Raw genomic sequence first — 20,718 nt, forward strand, 5'->3', positions numbered from 1 at the left:
TTCCATACAAAAACTTACCCAGCAGCCATATCATCCATCACAGGGGAAATGCCATTCTTTATTGAGAATTCTTATCAGATTTGACCTTGATCCCTAGTTTACATCGTCTCCACCTTGATCTTAGGTCACATGATAGACAGCAGCTGAGCGCAGATGCCCCAGATCCATGAAGGCTTCTAATGACGTGTAAATATATGTGACTGTTGAGCACCCTGGAGCGGTGTGTGTGAGGGGACTGGGCAGCACACTCCAGTGAGGTGAAATGTCTCTCCACTGGAGGAAATGACAGATGAGATCACAGCATTTCAAATCTCCACACTGAGCATGACAGTCACCTCTGACCCCATCCATTTGCACCACCGATCCTGAGCTGTAACTGGACCCTCAAAACATTCCATGGGCTAAAAATCCCCTCCAGCTGTAGGCACTAGGCAGTCAGACCCCATCCATACCCCCTCTCTGGGCCCCTCCAGGGCTGGGCTCAAGGGGGGGCGGCGGTTGGGGCCTGCACTGTGTCGCAGTCCCCCAGGGGAGTGGGAGAGTGAAACATGAGAGCTTTGGTCAGCACTAGGTGCCTATAAGTCATGGAAAGAGTAATAGCATTAAATCTGCTGATCAAAGTTAAGGCCTCAGGAGCGTGGAGGGCCAGGCTGAGTCAGACACAGTGGAGTCAGCAGTGTTAGTCATGAAAAACTGTCACTCACATAAAGACACAACCCCTCTGAGCTATGTGGAGCAGTACCCTGTGACTCAGCACTGTGTACAGATAGGGGCAACAGTATTACATGAACCATACACACGTATACATATCTATGGCCCTGACTATTACAAGGTCAAGCCCACAACAACATTTCAGAGAAATACGCTTTTTGTGCAAATTGAACATTTCTGGGATCATTTCAGTTTGTGAAACATGGAACCAACACGTTACATGTTGCGTGTATATTTTTGTTCAGTATAGATAAAAAGCTGATATTTATCCCTTTCCTATGCATGAACCCAGCCCATCCTAAGCTGAAACATGCATATTCTGGAAAACACAGAACTCTCCATTGTAATTCTCATCCGAGACACAGGCTCTAAACCACCCAGCTGACAGTGTTAGGAGGTATAGTGGGCACCAGGTGTATATAGAGGGGTCGAGGGCCTCCCTACATGGCCAGCTGCAGCCCTCCGTCCACCACCAGCACCTGCCCTGTGATGTAGGGAGACTCCAGGAGGAAAAGAACAGCCTTGGCCACCTCCTCAGGCTCCCCAAACCTCCCCAGGGGGATGGTCCGCACCCCCTCCCCTTCCCTCAGCCCCACTGTCATGTCTGTCCGGATGAAACCTAGAGGAGAAAAGATAAGGGAGGGTCAGCGTCAGGAGAAAACTGAATTCGAGCTGAGTGGACATTGGAAATCAATATCCTAGGTACAGTACAAGTCTTTCTATTTTAGCATGACAATGATGAAGGAGATGGCTGAAGCATACAGAGGAGTACAAAGGCTAGGACAAGACAGGAGAGAAGTTGAGGAGAATAAGCAGACTATAGATGAAAGAGAGAGAGGAGCAGTAAAGAAAAGAGGAAGAGACAGTTCCATACCTGGAGCCAGCAGGTTAACTCTGACATTGCGCGAGGCCACCTCCTTGGCCAGGGAGCGAGTGAAGCCCTCCAGACCTGCTTTACTGGCGCTGTACACACACTGACCTGCGTTCCCCTTCAACCCCACCACAGAGCCTACAGTACACACAGATCACAACCATGAGCACAGTGATTTGGCTAACTCAACGTAAAGTGAAGTGAGAGATTATGTTTATTCCCTGGACCACAACCACCACCTTGTGGCCAAATGGCAACATAGAATGCATCTGATCTCTCAGCACCCTGAGCAGAGTTGTCAGTAACCGGATGTATCCCGGTTTTCAGGGATACAGCTAATTCAACCTAGCTTCCTTTTCCGCTGAAAACCGGATGTGGGAACTCCGCTCAGGCGCTTTCTTCTACGTCTGCTACGTTAGGTTAGTACCTCAGTAGTGTGAAGGGGCTGGACATACGGTGCATTCAGAAAGTATTCAGACCCCTTGACTTTTTCCACATTTTGTTAAGTTATAGCTTTCTTCTAAAATATATGAAATTGTTTTTTCCCCTTCATCAATCTACACACAATACCCCATAATGACAAAGCAAAAACAGGTTTTCAGAAATGTTTGCAAATTTATATTTAAAACCCCCCCCCCCGGAAATATCACATTTGCATAAGTATTCAGACCCTTTACTAAGTACTTTGTTGAAGCACCTTTGGCAGGTCTTCTTGAGTATGACGCTACAATCTTGGCACACCTGTATTTGGGGAGTTTCTCCCATTCTTCTCTGCAGATCCTCTCAAGCGCTGTCAGGTTGGATGGGAGGCATTGCTGCACAGCTATTTTCAGGTTTCTCCAGAGATGTTCAATCGGGTCCAAGTCCACTCAAGGACATTCAGAAACTTGTCCCGAAGCCACTCCTGCGTTGTCTTGGCTGTGTGCTTAGGGTCCTTGTCCTGTTGGAAGGTGAACCTTCGCCCCAGTCTGAGGTCCTGAGCCCTCTGAAGCAAGTTCAAGGATCTCTCTGTACTTTGCGGCGTTCATATTTGCTTCGATCCTGACTAGTTTCCCAGTCCCTTCCACTGAAAAACATCTCCACAGCATGATGCTGCCACCACCATGCTTCACCGTAGGGATGGTGCCAGGTTCTTCCAGACGTGGCGCTTGGCATTCAGTCTTTAGATGCCTTTTGGCAAAATCCAAGTGGGCTGTCATGTGTCTTTTACTGAGGAGTGGCCACTCTACCATAAAGGCCTGATTGGTGGAGTGCTGCAGAGATGGTTGTCCTTTTGGAAGGTTCTCCCATCTCCAAAGAGGAACTCTATCGGGTTCTTGGTCAGCTCCCTGAGCAAGGCCCTTCTCCCCCGATTGCTCAGTTTGGTCGTGCAGCCAGTCTTGTTGGTTCCAAACTTCTTCCATTTAAGAATAATGGAGGCCACTGTAGTCTTGGGGACCTTCAAAGCTGCAGAAATGCTTTGGTAACCTTCCCCAGATCTGTGCCTCGACACAATCCTATGTTGGAGCTCTACGGACAATTCCTTCAACCTCATAGCTTGGTTTTTGCTCTGACATGCACTGTCAACTGTGTGACCTTATATAGACACGCCTTTCCAAATCATGTCCAATCAATTGAATTCACCACAAGTGGACTCCACTCAAGTTGTAGAAACATCTCAAGGATGATCACTGGAAACAGGATGCACCTGAGTCTCATAGTAAAGGGTCTGAATACATACGTAAATATGGTATTTCTAAAACCCTGTTTTTGCTTTGTCATTATGGGGTATTGTGTGTAGACTGCTGAGGATTTTTTATTTATTTAATCAATTTTAGAATAAGGCTGTAACGTAACAAGAATTCAAGGGGTCTGAATACTTTCCGAAGGCACTGTACAGTAACAGTACCTATGTTGACAATGGCCCCTCCCTGGGTGTGGAGCATGCTCCGTAGCGCTGCCTTGCATGTCAACATGCTCCCCAGTAGGTTGGTATGAAGCAGAGCCACCATGTCCTCGGGCCTGGTCCTCAGCAACAGACCATCCCTGAACACACACATAAAGACAGGAAGGTGCACACACACACACAGGAGATGGATGAGTTATATTTTTATACACATGCAAGCGCACCGGCTTATGACTATCATGGGAGTTCTGAAGGTATGAAACTAACGAGTACTGATTCATGCAAGTATTTCACACACACACATACACACCTGTTGATACCAGCTGCATTCACCAGGTATGAGATGTTTCCACAGGTCTTCTGGATCGTCTCAAATATCTTCTGAACTTCCTCTCCTTTGGAGACGTCACAACTAAAGGCCATATGGTCAGCTAGAAAACGAGAGATTGGTTAAACATAAGGTAAACCGAAAACTACAACTGTGTTTAGGCCTGATAAACAACATAAGTGAATGTGGCACTAGCCTAATCATCTGGTTAGAATAGGGGTTCCCAAACCTTTTTGGCACATGAACCCATTTTGATATTTCAAAAAAATGTGCGACCCCACCCCACCATGTAAAAATAAGTTATGTAATCAACGGCCAATGTTAACTTTTTTAAAATGGGGCTATGACAGTTTATTACAAATCATTCTGACAGTACTTTTCACAGTATTTAAATCTGAAGGAAGTATGGTTTGAAGTGACAGAATTGACGGAAGTTCAGTAGATCATCAGTCAATAATTTTGTATGATATTCTGTGTTGAAAAACTAGCCTGTACCTTATTTTTCCCCCAGTCGTATTTAGTGCCTGGCCCTGTCCACTCTGTGTTCCTGAGAGTCTTATCTTTCATTGATGGGGTCATTATATTTGCAGTTTAAATGGTTCAAAAGATAGTAAGACGTTTGTTGGAAGAAAACCGAAAACGTGCTGTTTATGACAACCGCATCTAGCGGCTACTGGAGGTTACCGACGTAACCCCGGTTCTATGAACCAAGCGCAAATCTCTTGCTAGACATTTTTTAATTAGGCAACCCCACATGCGGTCGTGACCCCGAACTTGGGAAACGCTGGGTTAGACATTGAAAATGTGAACAGCAGAGCCCAACTAAGAGGTGCATGACACCACTGCAGGTATAATACTGTACCTCCAGCGAGGGACACCACAGTGGCCTGAGCAGCATCCTGGTTCCTGGACACCACAGCAACCCTGCAGCCTCTCTCTGCCAGTAGCCTTGATACAGCCCTGCCAATGCCCCTGGAGCCCCCACACACCACACACAGCCTGGACATGCCCCTGCCCTGCAGAAGAGACCACATCACAGGGCAAAGTCAAAGATGAGATGACATTGGCATTTGGTTTCAGGGTGAGTCGGGTTTAACGTCTACTGAAGCCCTTCCTTAAAGCTAGATCCATAAGTTTCATTTTTGGACATATAAATTAATGATATACAGTGCATTGGGAAAGTATTCAGACCACTTCCCTTTTTTCACATTTTGTTATGTTACAGCCTTATTCTAAAATTGATGAAATAAAACAAATCCTCATCAATCTACACACAATAACACATGAGGACAATGCAAAAACATGTTTTAAGATTTGTTTCAAAAATAAAAAGACCCTCTTCTATGAGACTCAAAATTGAGCTCAGGTGCATCCTGTTTCCATTGATCATCCTTGAGATGTTTCTAAAATTTGATTGGAGTCCACCTGTGGTAAATTCAATTCATTTTACATGATTTGGAAAGGAATACGCCTGTCTATATAAGGTCCCACAGTTGACAGTGCATGTCAGAGCAAAAACCAAGCCATGAGGTCGAAGGAATTGTCAGCAGAGCTCCATGACAGGATTGTGTCGAGGCACAGATCTGGGGAAGGGTACCAAAACATTTCTGCAGCATTGAAGTTCCCCAAGAACACAGTGGTCTCCATCATTCTTAAATGGATGAAATTTGGAACCACCTCATCCTATTGCTGGCAGCCGAAACTGAGCAATCGCAGGATAAGGGCCATGGTCAGGGAGGTGACCAAGAACCCGATGGTCACTCTGACAGAGCTCCAGAGTTCCTCTGTGGAGATGGGAGAACCTTCCAGAAGGACAACCATCTCTGCAGCACCACCAATCAGGCCTTTATGGTAGAGTGGCCAGACGGAAGACACTCCTCAGTAAAAGGCAAATGACAGCCCGCTTGGAGTTTAACAAAAGCGACCTAAAGGATGCTCAGATCATGAGAAACAAGATTATCTGGTTTGATGAAACCAAGATTGAACTCTTTGGCCTGAATGCCAAGCACAACGTCTGGAGGAAACCTGACACCATCCCTACAGTGAAGCATAGTGGTGACAGGATCTGACTGTGGGGATGTTTTCAGCGGCAGGGACTGGGAGACTAGTCAGGATTGAGGGATAGATGAACGGCGCAAAGTACATGATGAAAACCTGCTCCAGAGCACTCAGGACCTCAGACTGGGGCGAAGGTTCCCCTTCCAACAGGACAAACACCCTAAGCACATAGCCAAGACAACACAGGAGTGGCTTCGGGACAAGTCTCTGAATGTCCTTGATTGGCCCAGACAGAGTCCTTGAATGCGATTGAAAATCTCTGGAGAGACCTGAAAATAGCTGCGCAGCAACGCTCCCCATCCAACCTGACAGAGATCGAGAGGATCTGCAGAGAAGAATGGAAAACTCCACAAATACAGGAGTGCCAAGCTTGTAGCGTCATACCCAAGGCTGTAATCGCTGCCAAAGGTGCTTCAACAAAGTACTGAGTAAAGGGTCTGAATACTTACAGTACCAGTCAAAAGTTTGGACACACCTACTCATTCAAGAGTTTTCTTTATTTTTGCTATTTTTTACATTGTAGAATAATCGTGAAGACAACAAAACTATGAAATAACACATATAGAATCATGTAGAAAGCAAAAAGTGTTAAATCAAAATATATTTTATATTCTTCAAAGTAGCCACCCTTTGCCTTGAAGACAGCTTTGCACACTCTTGGCATTCTCTCAACCAACTTCACCTGGAATGCTTTTCCAACAGTCTTGAAGGAGTTCCCACATATTCTGAGCACTTGTTGGCTGCTTTTCCTTCACTCTGTGGTCCAACTCATCCCAAGCAATCTCAATTAGGTTGAGGTTGGGGGATTGTGGAGGCCAGATCATCTGATGCAGCACTCCATCACTCTCCTTCTTGAAAAAATAGCCCTTACACAGCCTGGAGGTGTGTTGGGTCATTGTCCTGTTGAAAAACAAATGATAGTGGGACTAAGCGCAAACCAGATGGGATGGCGTATCGATGCAGAATGCTGTGGTAGCCATGCTGGTTAAGTGTTCCTTGAATTCTAAATAAACCATAGACAGTGTCACCAGCAAAGCACCCCCATACCATCACACCTCCTCTTCCATGCTTCATGGTGAGAACCACACATATGGAGATCATCTGTTCACCTACTATGCGTCTCACAAAGACACAGTGGTTGGAACCAAAAATCTCAAATTTGGACTCAACCGACCAAAGGACAGATTTCCATTGGTCTAATGTCCATTGCTCATTTTTGTTGGACCAAGCAAGTCTCTTCTTATTATTGGTGTCCTTTAGTAGTGGTTTCTTTGCAGCAATTCAACCATGAAGGCCTGATTGACGCAGTCTCCTATGAACAGTTGATGTTGAGATGTGTCTGTTACTTGAACTCTGTGAGGTGCAGTTAACTCAAATGAACTTGTCCAAGTAGCAGCAGTGTAAAAACAAAGGGGGGGGGAAATCAAATGTAAATAGTCCGGTTGGCCATTTGATTAGTTGTTCAGCGGTCTTATGGCTTGGGGGTAGAAGCTTGTGGGTAGCCTTTTTGGGGGTGCCTGTTGTTGAGGAGCCTTTTGGTCCTAGACTTGGCGCTCCGGTACCGCTTGCCGTGCGGTAGCAGAGAGAACAGTTTATGACTGGGGTGACTGGATTCTTTGACAATGTTTTTGGCCTTCCTCTGACACCGTCTAGTATATAGGTCCTGGATGTCAGGAAGCTTGGCTCTACTGATGTACTGGGCTGTACGCACTACCCTCTGTAGTGCCTTGCGGTCAGATGCTGAGAAGTTGCCATACCAGACGGTGATGCAACCAGTCAGGATGCGCTTGATAGTGCAGCTGTAGAACTATTTGAGGATCTGGGGACCCACGCCAAATATTTTCAGTCTCCTGAGGGGGAAAAGGTGTTGTCTTGCCCTCTTCACAACCGTCTTGGTGTGTTTGGACCATGATAGTTTGTTGGTGATGTGGACACCAAGGAACTTGAAACTCTCGACCTGCTCCACTTCAGTCCCGTCAATGTTTATTTTTAAAAATTAAAAATGTTACCTTTATTTATACAGGTTTTGCTCATTGAGATAACATCTCTTTTCCAAGAGAGACCTGGTCCAATAGTAGCAGGGGGAACAAAGTTTCATACAAAACAACTTACATACACTAACACAACATTAAACAAAACAATAAAGGCATATACAGTACAACAAAAAAATTTTATGTAAAAAACACAAAAGTCTTGAATAAAAACTGTCCTAAAGAGAATTACACTCCTCTATGATATATACATCGATCAAGTGTTTAAACTCCACCAACCAAACTACATCATAAAATGTTTAAATGTTCAAGAGAGAATTCCAGGACCACGGAGCCGAGTAACTAAAACTATTTCTACCATGACCTGTTCAAATTTTTGGTACTGTTAGAAGCAAATGAGAATGGGACGTTAAATTAATATTTATTTACCGAACTAACTAAAAAAGAACAGAGATAAAATGGCATTTTTCCCAATATGGCCTTATAAATCAGTGTATACCAGTGTTTAAGCCTACGCAAGGTCAATGACGACCAGCCAACAGCGCTGTAGAGATCACAATGATGTGTTAGACGTTTTTGATTTTGAATGAACCTGAGGGCTGCATGATACACTGAATCAAGTGCTCTCAGAGTAGTGGTTGAGGCCTGCATATATATAACATCACTAAAATCTAAAACCACCAGTAATGTACATCGTACCAGCTCCTTCCTGGCATCAAAAGAAAACAAGCCTTATGCCGGTAAAAAAAACTATTCTCAGCTTGAGCTTCCTTATCAAGTTCTCTACATGCACAGTGAAGCTCAGCTTGTCATCAACCCACACACCCAAATATTTGTAGACTTTAACTTGCTCTATAGTATGTACAGCCAATGTAGCAATGACATGATTAGTAACATGCCTGGCATTTGAAAATACCATGCATTTTGTTTTACCCAAGTTTAGAACCAGCTTTAAATCATCCAGATTCTGTTGTATGATGTTAAATGCTCTTTGGGCATTTTCAAAAGCTAAACTGCTACCACTTGAATAAAGAACAGTATCATCTGCATAAAAATGAACATCCGCTGTTTCCATAAGATCTCCAATGTTGTTGATATACAAAATGAACAACAGTGGGCCCAAAATAGAACCTTGCGGAACACCTGAGCACACCTCTATGGACTCAGATTTACAACCGTCCGCCATTTCACATTGTGTAAGATTTGATTGGTTTATAAATGACATATCTAGAGCATGACCAGTAATTCCACAATATTTTAACCTTTGCACTAACACAGCATGGTCCACGGTGTCAAAAGCCTTCGACAAATCAATAAAGATTGTAACTGAGAGAACAATGTAACATCTTATCAAGAGCACAGTGGATGTAATTTAAAACCTTCAATGTTGCTGAAACAGTTCTGTGGCCAGACCTAAAACCTGATTGCATTCCATTTAAGATGTTGTTTTCTTGGAAGTAGGCCTTTAGCTGCCTACTAACTAAGGACTCCAGTACCTTTGACAGTACAGACAATTTTGATATGGGTCGATAGTTGTCAAGTAGCGAAGGATCTCCACCTTTCAGGAGAGGCAGTACAAAAGCAGATTTCCATAACTTGGGGATTTCCTTATCATCAAGCATGAGGTTAAAAATACATGTTAAGGGGGGAGCAATGATGTCTGCAGCTAGGTGTAGTTAGGGTCTAGTTTCTCAGGGTCATGGGGATTTTTTCCCCATCAATTTCTTTCAGGGCTTTACACACTTCTGAAACAGAGAAGGATGAAAAGGAGAACATGGTGAAGGAGTGCACAGGGGTGTCAGGTAAATTCATAGGGGGCTCAATTATACCTTTGACCTTTTTAAATAAACTGCCTGCATCTAGAAAATGTTGATTTAAGGCTTTCAGAATAGAGGTTCTCTCAGTTACAATCTGTGTGTCTACCAACAATTGTTTGCGAAGCTGTGCATCTTTTTTGCACTGCAAACTTCTCACTACTTGCCAGAATTTGGATAGATTATTTAAATTGTGTGAAGTAGATTTCAGGAAGTGGTCTGCTTTCAATTTACGGATCATAGTCACACCCATATTTCGAATACGTTTAAAATCCATCCAATCATCTGCCAAACCAGTCCCTCTTGCTTTAGCCCACATAGCATTTCGTTCCCTTATGATTTTTGTAAGTTCCTTAGTAAACCAAGGGTTCTCTCTGCCCTTAATCCTGAATGGGGGCATGCCAATTGCATACATCCTGGAATGCGTTGTGGAAGTAAGAAAAGGCTTGTTCAACATCAGGGATTAATTCCATTCAATGCTAGATACATCATGTAAAATTCCTTGAATATCAAACCGCTTCCAGTTTCTTTTCGTAATGACACGTGGAGATTTCTTAGGAATTTTACCATCTCTCACACAGGCAATAGCACAGCGATCACGTAATGGGGGCCTGTTCGGCCCGCCTTTTCATATAGTTCACGATCAGCTCCTTTGTCTTGCTCACATTGAGAGAGAGTTTGTTGTCCTGGCACCACACTGCCAGGTCTCTGACCTCCTCCCTATAGGCTGCCTCATCGTTGTCGGTGATCAGGCAACAACACACGGTTGTGTCGTCAGCAAACTTAATGATGGTGCTGGAGTCGTGCTTGGCCACGCAGTCGTGGGTGAACAGGGAGTACAGGAGCGGAATAACAACGCACCCCTGGGGGGGCCCCAGTGTTGAGGATCAGCATGGCAGATGTGTTGTTGCTTACCCTTACCACCTGGGGGCGGCCCATCAAGAAGTCCAGGATCCAGTTGCAGAGGGAGATGTTTAGTCTCAGGGTCCTTAGCTTAGTGATGAGCTTTGTGGGCCCTACGCTGAGCTGTAGTCAATGAACAGCATTCTCAAATAGGTGTTCCTTTTGTCCAGGTGGGAAAGGGCAGTGTGGAGTGCAATTGAGATTGCGTCATCTGTGGATCTGTTGGGGCGGTATGCAAATTGGAGTGGGTCTAGGGTTTCTGGCATGATGGTGTTGATGTGAGCCATGACCAGCCTTTCAAAGCACTTCATGGCTACCGACGTGAGTGCTACAGGGCGGTAATCATTTAGGCAGGTCACCTCTTTCTTGGGCACAGGGACTATGATGGTCTGTTTTAAGCATGTAGGTATTACAGACAGGAAGGGGTTGAAAATGTCAGTGAAGACACTTGCCAGTTGGTCTGCGCATCCTTTGAGTACACGTCTTGGTAATCTGTCTGGCCCCGCGGCTTTGTGAACGCTGACCTGTTTAAAGGTCTTGCTCACATCAGCTACGGAGAGCGTTATCACACAGTCGTCTGGATTAGCTGGTGTTAGCTGATTATGCATGCTTCAGTGTTGCTTGCCTCAAAACGAGCATAAAAGGCATTTAGCTTGTCTGGTAGGCTTGCGTCACTGGGCAGCTCGCAGCTGGGTTTCCCTTTGTAGTCCATAATAGTTTTCAAGCCCTGACACATCCGACGAGCGTCAGAGCCGGTGTAGTTGGATTCAATCTTAGTCCTGTATTGACACTTTGCCTGTTTGATGGTTTGTCTGAGGGGTTTGTCTGAGGGCATAGCGGGATTTCTTATAAGTGTCCGGATTAGTGTCCCGCTCCATGAAAGTGGCAGCTCTAGCCTTTAGTTCGGTGCGGATGTTGCCTGTAATCCATGGCTTCTGGTTGGGAATTGTACGTACGGTCACTGTGAGGAACGACGTCGTCGCTGCACTTATTGATGAAGCCGGTGACAGAGGTGGTATACTCCTCAATTCCATTGGATGAATCCTGGAACATATTCCAGTCTGTGCTAGCAAAACAGTCCTGTAGCATAGCATCTGTGTCAGCTGACCACTTCAGTAATAAGCGAGTCACTGGTACTTCCTGCTTTAGTTTTTTTGTAAGCAGGAATCAGGAGGATAGAATTATGGTCAGATTTGCAAAATGGAGGGCGAGGGAGAGCTTTGTATGCGTCTCGGTGTGTGGAGTAAAGGTGGTCTAGTTTTTTTTCTCTGGTTGCACATGTGACATGCTAGTAGAAATTAGTTAAAACAGATTTAAGTTTGCCTGCATTAAAGTCCCCGGCCACTAGGAGCGCCACTTCTGGAGGAGCATTTTCTTGTTTGCTTATGGCATTATACAGCTCGTTGAGTGCGGTCTTAGTGCCGACATCAGTTTGTGGTGGTAAATAGACGGCTACGAATAATATTGATGAGAACTCTCTTGGTAGATAGTGTGGTCAATAGCTTATCATGAGGTATTCTACCTACGGCAAGCAATACCTCAAGACTTCTTATTAATATTAGACATCGCGCACCAGCAGTTATTGGCAAATAGACACACACCCCTGTCCCTTGTCTTACCAGACATAGCTGCTCTGTCCTGCCGAAACACAGAGAAGCCAGCCAGCTCTATATTATCCATGTCGTCGTTCAGCCAAGTCTCTGTGAAACATAAGCTATTACAGTATTTTCAGGTCTCTCCAGAGATGTTCGATTGGGTTCAAGTCCGGGCTCTGGCTAGGCCACTCAAGGACATTCAGAGACTTGTCCCGAAGCCACTCCTGAGTTGTCGTGGCTGTGTGCTTAAGGACATTGTCCTGTTGGAAGGTGAACCTTCGCCCCAGTCCGGGGTCCTGAGCAGGTTTTCATCAAGGATCCCTCTGTACTTTGTTCCATTCATCTTTGCCTCCATCCTAAGTAGTCTCCCAGTCCCTGCCGCTGAAAAACATTCCCACAGCATGATGCTGCCCCCACCATGCTTCACCTTAGGGATGGAGCCAAGTTTCCTCTAGACATGACCCTTGGCATTCAGGCCAAAGAGTTTAATCTTGGTTTCTCATGGTCTGAGAGTCTTTAGGTGCCTTTTGGCAAACTCCAAGCAGGCTGTTATGTGCCTTTTACTGAGGAGTGGCTTCCGTCTGGCCACTCTACAATAAAGGCCTGATTGGTGGAGTACTGCAGAAATGGTTGTCTTTCTGGAAGGTTCTCCCATCTCCCCAGAGGAGCTTTAGAGCTCTGTCAGTGTGACCATCGGGTTCTGGGTCACCTCTCTGACCAAGGCGCTTCTCCTCCGATTGCTCAGTTTGGCTGGGCGGCCAGCTCTAGGAGTCTTGGTGGTTCTAAACTTCTTCCATTTAAGAATGATGGAGGCCACTGTTCATGGGGACCTTCAATCCTGTCTCGGAGCTCTATGGAAAATTCCTTTGACCTCATGGCTTGATTTTTGCTCTGACATGCACTGTCAACTGTGGGACCTTATATAAACAGGTGTGTGCATTTCAAAATCATATCAGATCAATTGAATTTACCACAGGTGGACTCCAATCAAGTTGTAGAAACATCTCAAGGACGGTCAATGGAAACAGGATGGACCTGAGCTCAATTTCGAGTCTCAAAGTAAAGAGTCTGAATACTCATGTAAATAAGGTATTTCAGTTTTGTATTTTTAATACATTTGCAACCTGACAGAGCTTGAGAGGATCTGTTGAGAAGAATGGGAGACACTCCCCAAATACAGGTGTGCCAAGCTTGTAGAGCCATACCCAAGAAGACACAAGGCTGTAATCGCTGCCAAAGGTGCTTCAACTAAGTACTGAGTAAAGGCTCTAAATACGTACAGCTGAAGTCGGAAATGTACATACACCTTAGCCAAGTACATTTAAACTCAGTTTTTAACAATTACTTACATTTAATCCTAGTAAAAATTCCCTGTCTAAGGTCCGTTAGGATCAACACTTTATTTTAAGAATGTGAAATGTCAGAATAATAGTAGAGAGAATGATTAATTTCAGCTTTTGCTTCTTTCATCACATCCCCAGTGGGTCAGAAGTTAACATACACTCAATTAGTATTTGGCAGCATTGGTAGCCTTCTACAAGCTTCCCACAATAAGTTGGGTGAATTTTGGCCCATTCCTCCTGACAGAGCTGGTGTAACTGAGTCAGGTTTGTAAGCCTCCTTGCTCACACACGCTTTTTCAGTTCTGCCCACAAATGTTCTATAGGATTGAGGTCAGGGCTTTGTGATGGCCACTCCGATACCTTGACTTTGTTGTCCTTAAGCCATTTGCCACAACTTTGGAAGTATGCTTGGGGTCATTGTCCATTTGGAAGACCCATTTTCGACCAAGCTTTAACTTCCTGACTGATGTCTTGAGATGTTGCTTCAATATATCCACATAATTTTCCTCCATCATGATGCCATCTATTTTGTGAAGTGCACCAGTCCCTCCTGCAGCAAAGCACCCCCACAACATGATGCTGCCACCCCCGTGCTTCACGGTTGGGATGTTGTTCTTCAGCTTGCAAGCCTCCCCCCTTTTCCTCCAAACATAACGATGGTCATTATGGCCAAACAGTTCTATTTTTGCTTCATCAGACCAGAGGACATTTCTCCAAAAAGTATGATCTTTGTCCCCATGTGCAGTTGCAAAACATAGTCTGGCTTTTTAATGGCGGTTTTGGAGCAGTGGCTTCTTTCTTGCTGAGCGGCCTTTCAGGTTATGTCGATATAGGACTCGTTTTACTGTGGATATAGATACTTTTGTAGCTGTTTCCTCCAGCATCTTCACAAGGTCCTTTGCTGTTGTTCTGGGATTGTTTTGCACTTTTCGCACCAAAGTACGTTCATCTCCAGGAGGCAGAACGCGAGTCCTTCCTGAGCGGTATGACGGCTGTGTGGTCCCATGGTGTTTATACTTGCGTACTATTGTTTGTACATATGAACGTGGTACCTTCAGGCGTTTGGAAATTGCTCCCAAGGATGAACCAGACTTGTGGAGGTCTACGATTTTTTTCTGAGGTCTTGGCTGATTTCTTTTGATTTTCCCATGATGTCAAGCAAAGAGGCACTGAGTTTGAAGACAGGCCTTGAAATACATCCACAGGTACACCTCCAATTGACTCAAATGATGTCAATTAGCCTATCACAGAAGCTTCTAAAGCCATGACTTCATTTAAAGGCACAGTCAACTTAGTGTAGGTAAACTTCTGACCCACTGGAATTGTGATACAGTGAATTATGTGTGAAATAATCTCTGTAAAGAATTGTTGGAAAATTCACTTGTGTCATGCACAAAGTAGATGTCCTAGCCAACTTGCCAAAACTATAGTTTGTTAACAAGAAATTTGTGGGGTGGTTGAAAAACGAGTTTTAATGACTCCAACCTAAGTGTATGTAAACTTCCGACATCAACTGTATATAAATGTAATATTTAAGTATTTTTTTAAAATATAAATTAGCAAACATTTCTAAAAACCTGTTTTTGCTTTGTCTTTATGGGGTATTGTGTGTAGATTGATGAGGAAACAAAACAATTTAATACATTTTAAATTAAGGCTGTAACGTAACAAAATGTGGAAAAGTCAAGGGGTCTGAATAATTTCCAAATGCACTGTATATGGAACAGTTGCCAATTTGTTGTCCTTAAATGAAACTGGTACTTTTTTATTCAGCACAATTTTCTTTAACCAATTTTGGTCTTTAATGCAGGTCCAACAGGCAAGTTCCTTACTTTCTCCCCCTTCCACTTTCCTTTTCCATTTTTGAGGTAATGCTGCAATTAGTTGTTTGTAATTTTGGATAGAGCAATGGAAATTCAGGCCGGTACGACCTGGTGCTAGGGCTGGTCCCCAGGCAGCCCGCTTAGCCGGCGGAGCGCCGCCTGTCGGCCTTCCGGAAGGTGCCCCCCACTGCATCCCCAAAGAGCCTCCGAGGGTGCGCAGGTGACAAGTTTATGCTCATCTTGCAGCAGTATGTAGGAGGGAGATTCCGAGATGTGAGAAGTGTGCAGGAGGGCATGGGTCAAAGGAGTATGTCGTTTCAATTGTGGGAGTGGCCATGTTGCAAGTGATCAGAAATGTCTTGTGCGAGTGAGACAGGTTGAAGTTTCCAGGGTGAGAGCAGTGAGGTAAGTAGAAAATGGTGGGCAAAGGGTGAGGGAGCCTGAGAGGCCTGTACAGAGTAACCCGAACAGTTTGTGCTTTAGAAAGGCCGGCTTCTTGCCGTTTATTGCTATGGTCATTAATTGCGCTGCTCAGATGGAAAGAAAATCCAAGTAGATGTAATTTTCTAGTAGCAGCAGCAGCAGAGAGGTTTTTGGGTGTCAGAGATTTTAGTGCAGAAGAACTACAGGGGGGTTTGAGAGAAGGGTTTTCAGCCTCCCAGGCTGACAACCTGGTGTAGGATCTGTTAGGGCCAAAGTAGCAGGAAGGGGTGGTGGGGTGTGTTGGGGATAGTGGTATATACAGTGAGCTCCAAAAGTATTGGGACAGTGACACATTTTTGGTCGCTTTGGCTCTGTACTCCAGCACTTTGGATTTGAAATGATACAATGACTATGAGGTTAATGTGCAGACTGTCAGCTTTAATTTGAGGGTATTTTCACCAATATTGGTGAACAACACTTTTTGTACATATTCCCCCCATTTTAGGGGACCAAAAGTATTGGGACTAATTCACTTATATGTGTATTAAAGTAGTCAAAGGTTTAGTATTTGGTCCCATATTCCTAGCACGCAATGATTACATTGTTGGGTGCATTTGCTGTTTGTTTTGGTTGTGTTTTAGATTATTTTGTGCCCAACAGAAATTAATGGTAACTAATGTATTGTGTCATTTTGCAGTCACTTTTATTGTAAATAAGAATAGAATATGATTCTAAACACTTCGACATTAATGTTGATGCTACCATGATTACAGATAGTCCTGAATAAAGATGAGTGAGAAAGTTTGACGCACAAATATCATACCCCAAGACATGCTAACCGCTCACCATTACAATAACATCTGAGGTTAGCATTTTTTGAGGGGTATGATATTTATGCATCTAATTTTCTCACTCATTATTCACATTTCATTCAGGATTATCCGTAATCATGGTAGCATCCACATTAATGTAGTGTTAAGAAACATATTCTATTCTTATTTACAATAAAAGTGACTCCAAAATGACACAATACCCTCACATTAAAGCTGACAAGTCTGCACTTCAATCTCATAGTCACTGTATTATTTTTAATCCAAAATGCTGGAGTACAGAGCCAAAACAACAAAACATGTGTCATAACTTCGTTTAAGAACAGAATGGAACTGAACGGTTTCTGTTGCAAAACGTTTTGCAATAGAACTGGCCTAATGAATACACCCTTGGCCTTGTCAAAACAACAACACGGCTGGGCCATAGACCCACAGATAGAACAATGGTTTAGTTATACAAATATTTGATAGACCGGCTAACTAGCTAGCTAGTAACATTATTCTGGACAGAGCATGCAACTGTCTGTGTGGCTGTTAGTTGATTTAAAAGCTAAGTTAGCTAGCTATGCTAGCAAGATTATTTGAAGGTACTTTGGTGCAAAACTCACGTTTTCACGCAACTCTGTTGTCGTTTAAGATGGATACCAAGTTGGCATTTCACTCCATATAATTCTTATCGTTTGACTATCCGGGTCCTTTGGCAATAATATGTGCAAACGTTAGTTGATCATTGACACCGTACACACACGGAGGTCGCCATTTTTCCTGTAGTGCGTTTATTAATTCGACCACATGGGGGAGCAAGAGATACGCACATAAATCTCACAGCTCGTGCCAGTGTCCCCGGACCACTGAGGTTGGCGGTGTCCCTCACAGGTAGCTGGACCCACAGACATACCACACCACAGCCTGTCCACAGTTTAGACATGATGATCAAACCTACTCTAGGTTTAGGGTTAGAGTTACAGTTAGGTTTGAACCGGGAATAATAAGATAATTAGGTGGGTGCTTACATTTGTCATTTTTCACACATGTACAAGTGTATGTGTGAATTGGAATTCGTTTTTTGCATATCTCACTCCCCCCGAGACAAACCCGGAGAGTGGGGTCAGAGCCAGGGATCAGCCGTTATTGACAGCGACCCTGGAGCAATGGTTGTAGTTGAGGTTAGGGTTAGGGTTAGGGTTGTAGTTGAGGTTGGGGTTAGGGTTGTGGTTGTGGTTGTGGTTGAGGTTAGGGTTGGAACTGGGATGTGGACGTTCAGATTCAGAAAACTTGAATGTCCTCAGAGAGGCAAATCTTTTTGCAGCAGCCATAAAACATATCACATAAAAAAAATAATAGCAAAGGATATTTACAAGCAAATAGGCTGGGTAATTGCAGCTTCATAGTCCAAGTGCTAAGTGCAATTAGTCCAGCTTTAGGTGCAAAAACTCGACGTACCAGTTGCGGCCCACTTTTTGGAAGCGAACCACTCTATTTCGTCCCTACGTTATATCGGCATAGAACGCGTCACCCCCTTCCTAGGAGAGGGGGTGACCTTGACAATTTTTGGTTAAAATGAGGGGCTGCCTGGATCTTTAATTTAAAGTCCCTTGCTCCCTTCGATCTCGACGTAGACTTTGATCTATAGCCATTCTTGTGATTATTGTGATTTTGCTATTTATTGTAAATGTTTGTAGGCCTAGGTAGCCATTCATGTTTTTTATACAATACCGGTCAAAAGTTTTAGAACACCTACTCATTTAAGGGTTTTTCATTATTTGTACTATTTTCTACATTGTAGAATAATAGTGAAGACTTCAAAACTATGAAATAACACATATGGAATCATGTAGTAAACAAAAAAGTGGTAAACAAATTTTACCCATCTACCAATAGGTGACCTTCTTTGCGAGGTATTGGAAAATATACTGCTCAAAAAAATAAAGGGAACACTTAAACAACACATCCTAGATCTGAATGAAAGAAATAATCTTATTAAATACTTTTTTCTTTACATAGTTGAATGTGCTGACAACAAAATCACATAAAAATAATCAATGGAAATCCAATTTATCAACCCATGAAGGTCTGGATTTGGAGTCACACTCAAAATTAAAGTGGAAAACCACACTACAGGCTGATCCAACTTTGATGTAATGTCCTTAAAACAAGTCAAAATGAGGCTTAGTAGTGTGTGTGTGGCCTCCACATGCCTGTATGACCTCCCTACAATGCCTGGGCATGCTCCTGATGAGGTGGCGGATGGTCGCCTGAGGGATCTCCTCCCAGACCTGGACTAAAGCATCCGCCAACTCCTGGACAGTCTGTGGTGCAACGTGGTGTTGGTGGATGGAGCGAGACATGATGTCCCAGATGTGCTCAATTGGATTCCTGTCTGGGGAACGGGCGGGCCAGTCCATAGCATCAATGCCTTCCTCTTGCAGGAACTGCTGACACACTCCAGCCACATGAGGTCGAGCATTGTCTTGCATTAGGAGGAACCCAGGGCCAACCGCACCAGCATATGGTCTCACAAGGGGTCTGAGGATCTCATCTCGGTACCTAATGGCAGTCAGGCTACCTCTGGCGAGCACATGGAGGGCTGTGCGGCCCCCCAAAGAAATGCCACCCCACACCATGACTGACCCACCGCCAAACCGGTCATGCTGGAGGATGTTGCAGGCAGTTGAACGTTCTCCACGGCGTCTCCAGACTCTGTCACGTCTGTCACGTGCTCAGTGTAAACCTGCTTTCATCTGTGAAGAGCACAGGGCGCCAGTGGCGAATTTGCCAATCTTGGTGTTCTCTGGCAAATGCCAAACGTCCTGCACGGTGTTGGGCTGTAAGCACAACCCCCACCTGTGGACGTCGGCCCCTCATACCACCCTCATGGAGTCTGTTTCTGACCGTTTGAGCAGACACATGCACATTTGTGGCCTGCTGGAGGTCATTTTGCAGGGCTCTGGCAGTGCTCCTCCTGCTCCTCCTTGCACAAAGGCGGAGGTAGTGGTCCTGCTGCTGAGTTGTTGCCCTCCTACGACCTCCTCCACGTCTCCTGATGTACTGGCCTGTCTCCTGGTAGCGCCTCCATGCTGTGGACACTACGCTGACAGACACAGCAAACCTTCTTGCCACAGCTCACATTGATGTGCCATCCTGGATGAGCTGCACTACCTGAGCCACTTGTGTGGGTTGTAGACTCCGTCTCATGCTACCACTAGAGTGAAAGCACCGCCAGCATTCAAAAGTGACCAAAACATCAGCCAGGAAGCATAGGAACTGAGAAGTGGTCTGTGGTCCTCACCTGCAGAACCACTCCTTTATTGGGGGTGTCTTGCTAATTGCCTATAATTTCCACCTGTTGTCTATTCCATTTGCACAACAACATGTGAAATGTATTGTCAATCATTGTTGCTTCCTAAGTGGACAGTTTGATTTCACAGAAGTGTGATTGACTTGGAGTTACATTGTGTTGTTTAAGTGTTCCCTTTATTTTTTTGAGCAGTGTATATTTTATATTTGAGATTCTTCAAATGGCCAACCTTTGCCTTGATGACAGCTTTGCACACTCTTGGCATTCTCTCAACCAGCTTCACCTGGAATGCTTTCCAACAGTCTTGAAGGAGTTCCCACATATGCTGAGCACTTGTTGGCTGCTTTTCCTTCACTCTGCGGTCCGACTCATCCCAAACCATCTCAATTTGGTTGAGGTCGGGGGATTGTGGAGGCCAGGTCATCTGATGCAGCACTCCAGCACTCCCCTTCTTGTTCAAATAGCCCTTACACAGCCTGGAGGCGTGTTCGGGTCATTGTCCTGTTGAAAAACAAATGATAGTCCCACTAAGCCCAAACCAGATGGGATGGCCTATCGCTGCAGAATGCTGTGGTAGCCATGCTGGTTAAGTGTGCCTTGAATTCTAAATAAATCACAGACAGTGTCACCAGCAAAGCACCTCCACACCATAACACCTCCTCCTCCATGCTTTACGGTGGGAACCACACATATGGAGATCATCCGTTCACCTACTATGCGTCTCACAAAGACACAGTGGTTGGAACCAAAAATCTCAAATTTGGACTCCGGACCAAAGGACAGATTTCCACCAGTCTAATGTCCATTGCTCGTGTTTCTTGGCCCAAGCAAGTCTCTTCTTCTTA

The 20,718-nt window shown here is 44.5% G+C and overlaps 1 protein-coding gene across 1 annotated transcript; it reads right to left on the bottom strand.

The window, feature by feature from the left end:
* Positions 1 to 32: 32 nt before the first annotated feature.
* Positions 33 to 17,325, bottom strand: cbr4 (carbonyl reductase 4). Its single transcript, NM_001141763.1, is given in 6 exon segments — positions 33 to 1,330; positions 1,586 to 1,720; positions 3,471 to 3,607; positions 3,778 to 3,898; positions 4,658 to 4,811; positions 17,184 to 17,325. Coding segments are annotated over 5 exon segments (717 nt in total). The 5' UTR covers positions 4,803 to 4,811; positions 17,184 to 17,325; the 3' UTR covers positions 33 to 1,151.
* Between the last annotated feature and the right edge of the window lie 3,393 nt (positions 17,326 to 20,718).

Source organism: Salmo salar, chromosome ssa23 (assembly GCF_905237065.1).
Source record: "Salmo salar chromosome ssa23, Ssal_v3.1, whole genome shotgun sequence".
Taxonomy (NCBI): Eukaryota; Metazoa; Chordata; class Actinopteri; order Salmoniformes; family Salmonidae; genus Salmo; species Salmo salar.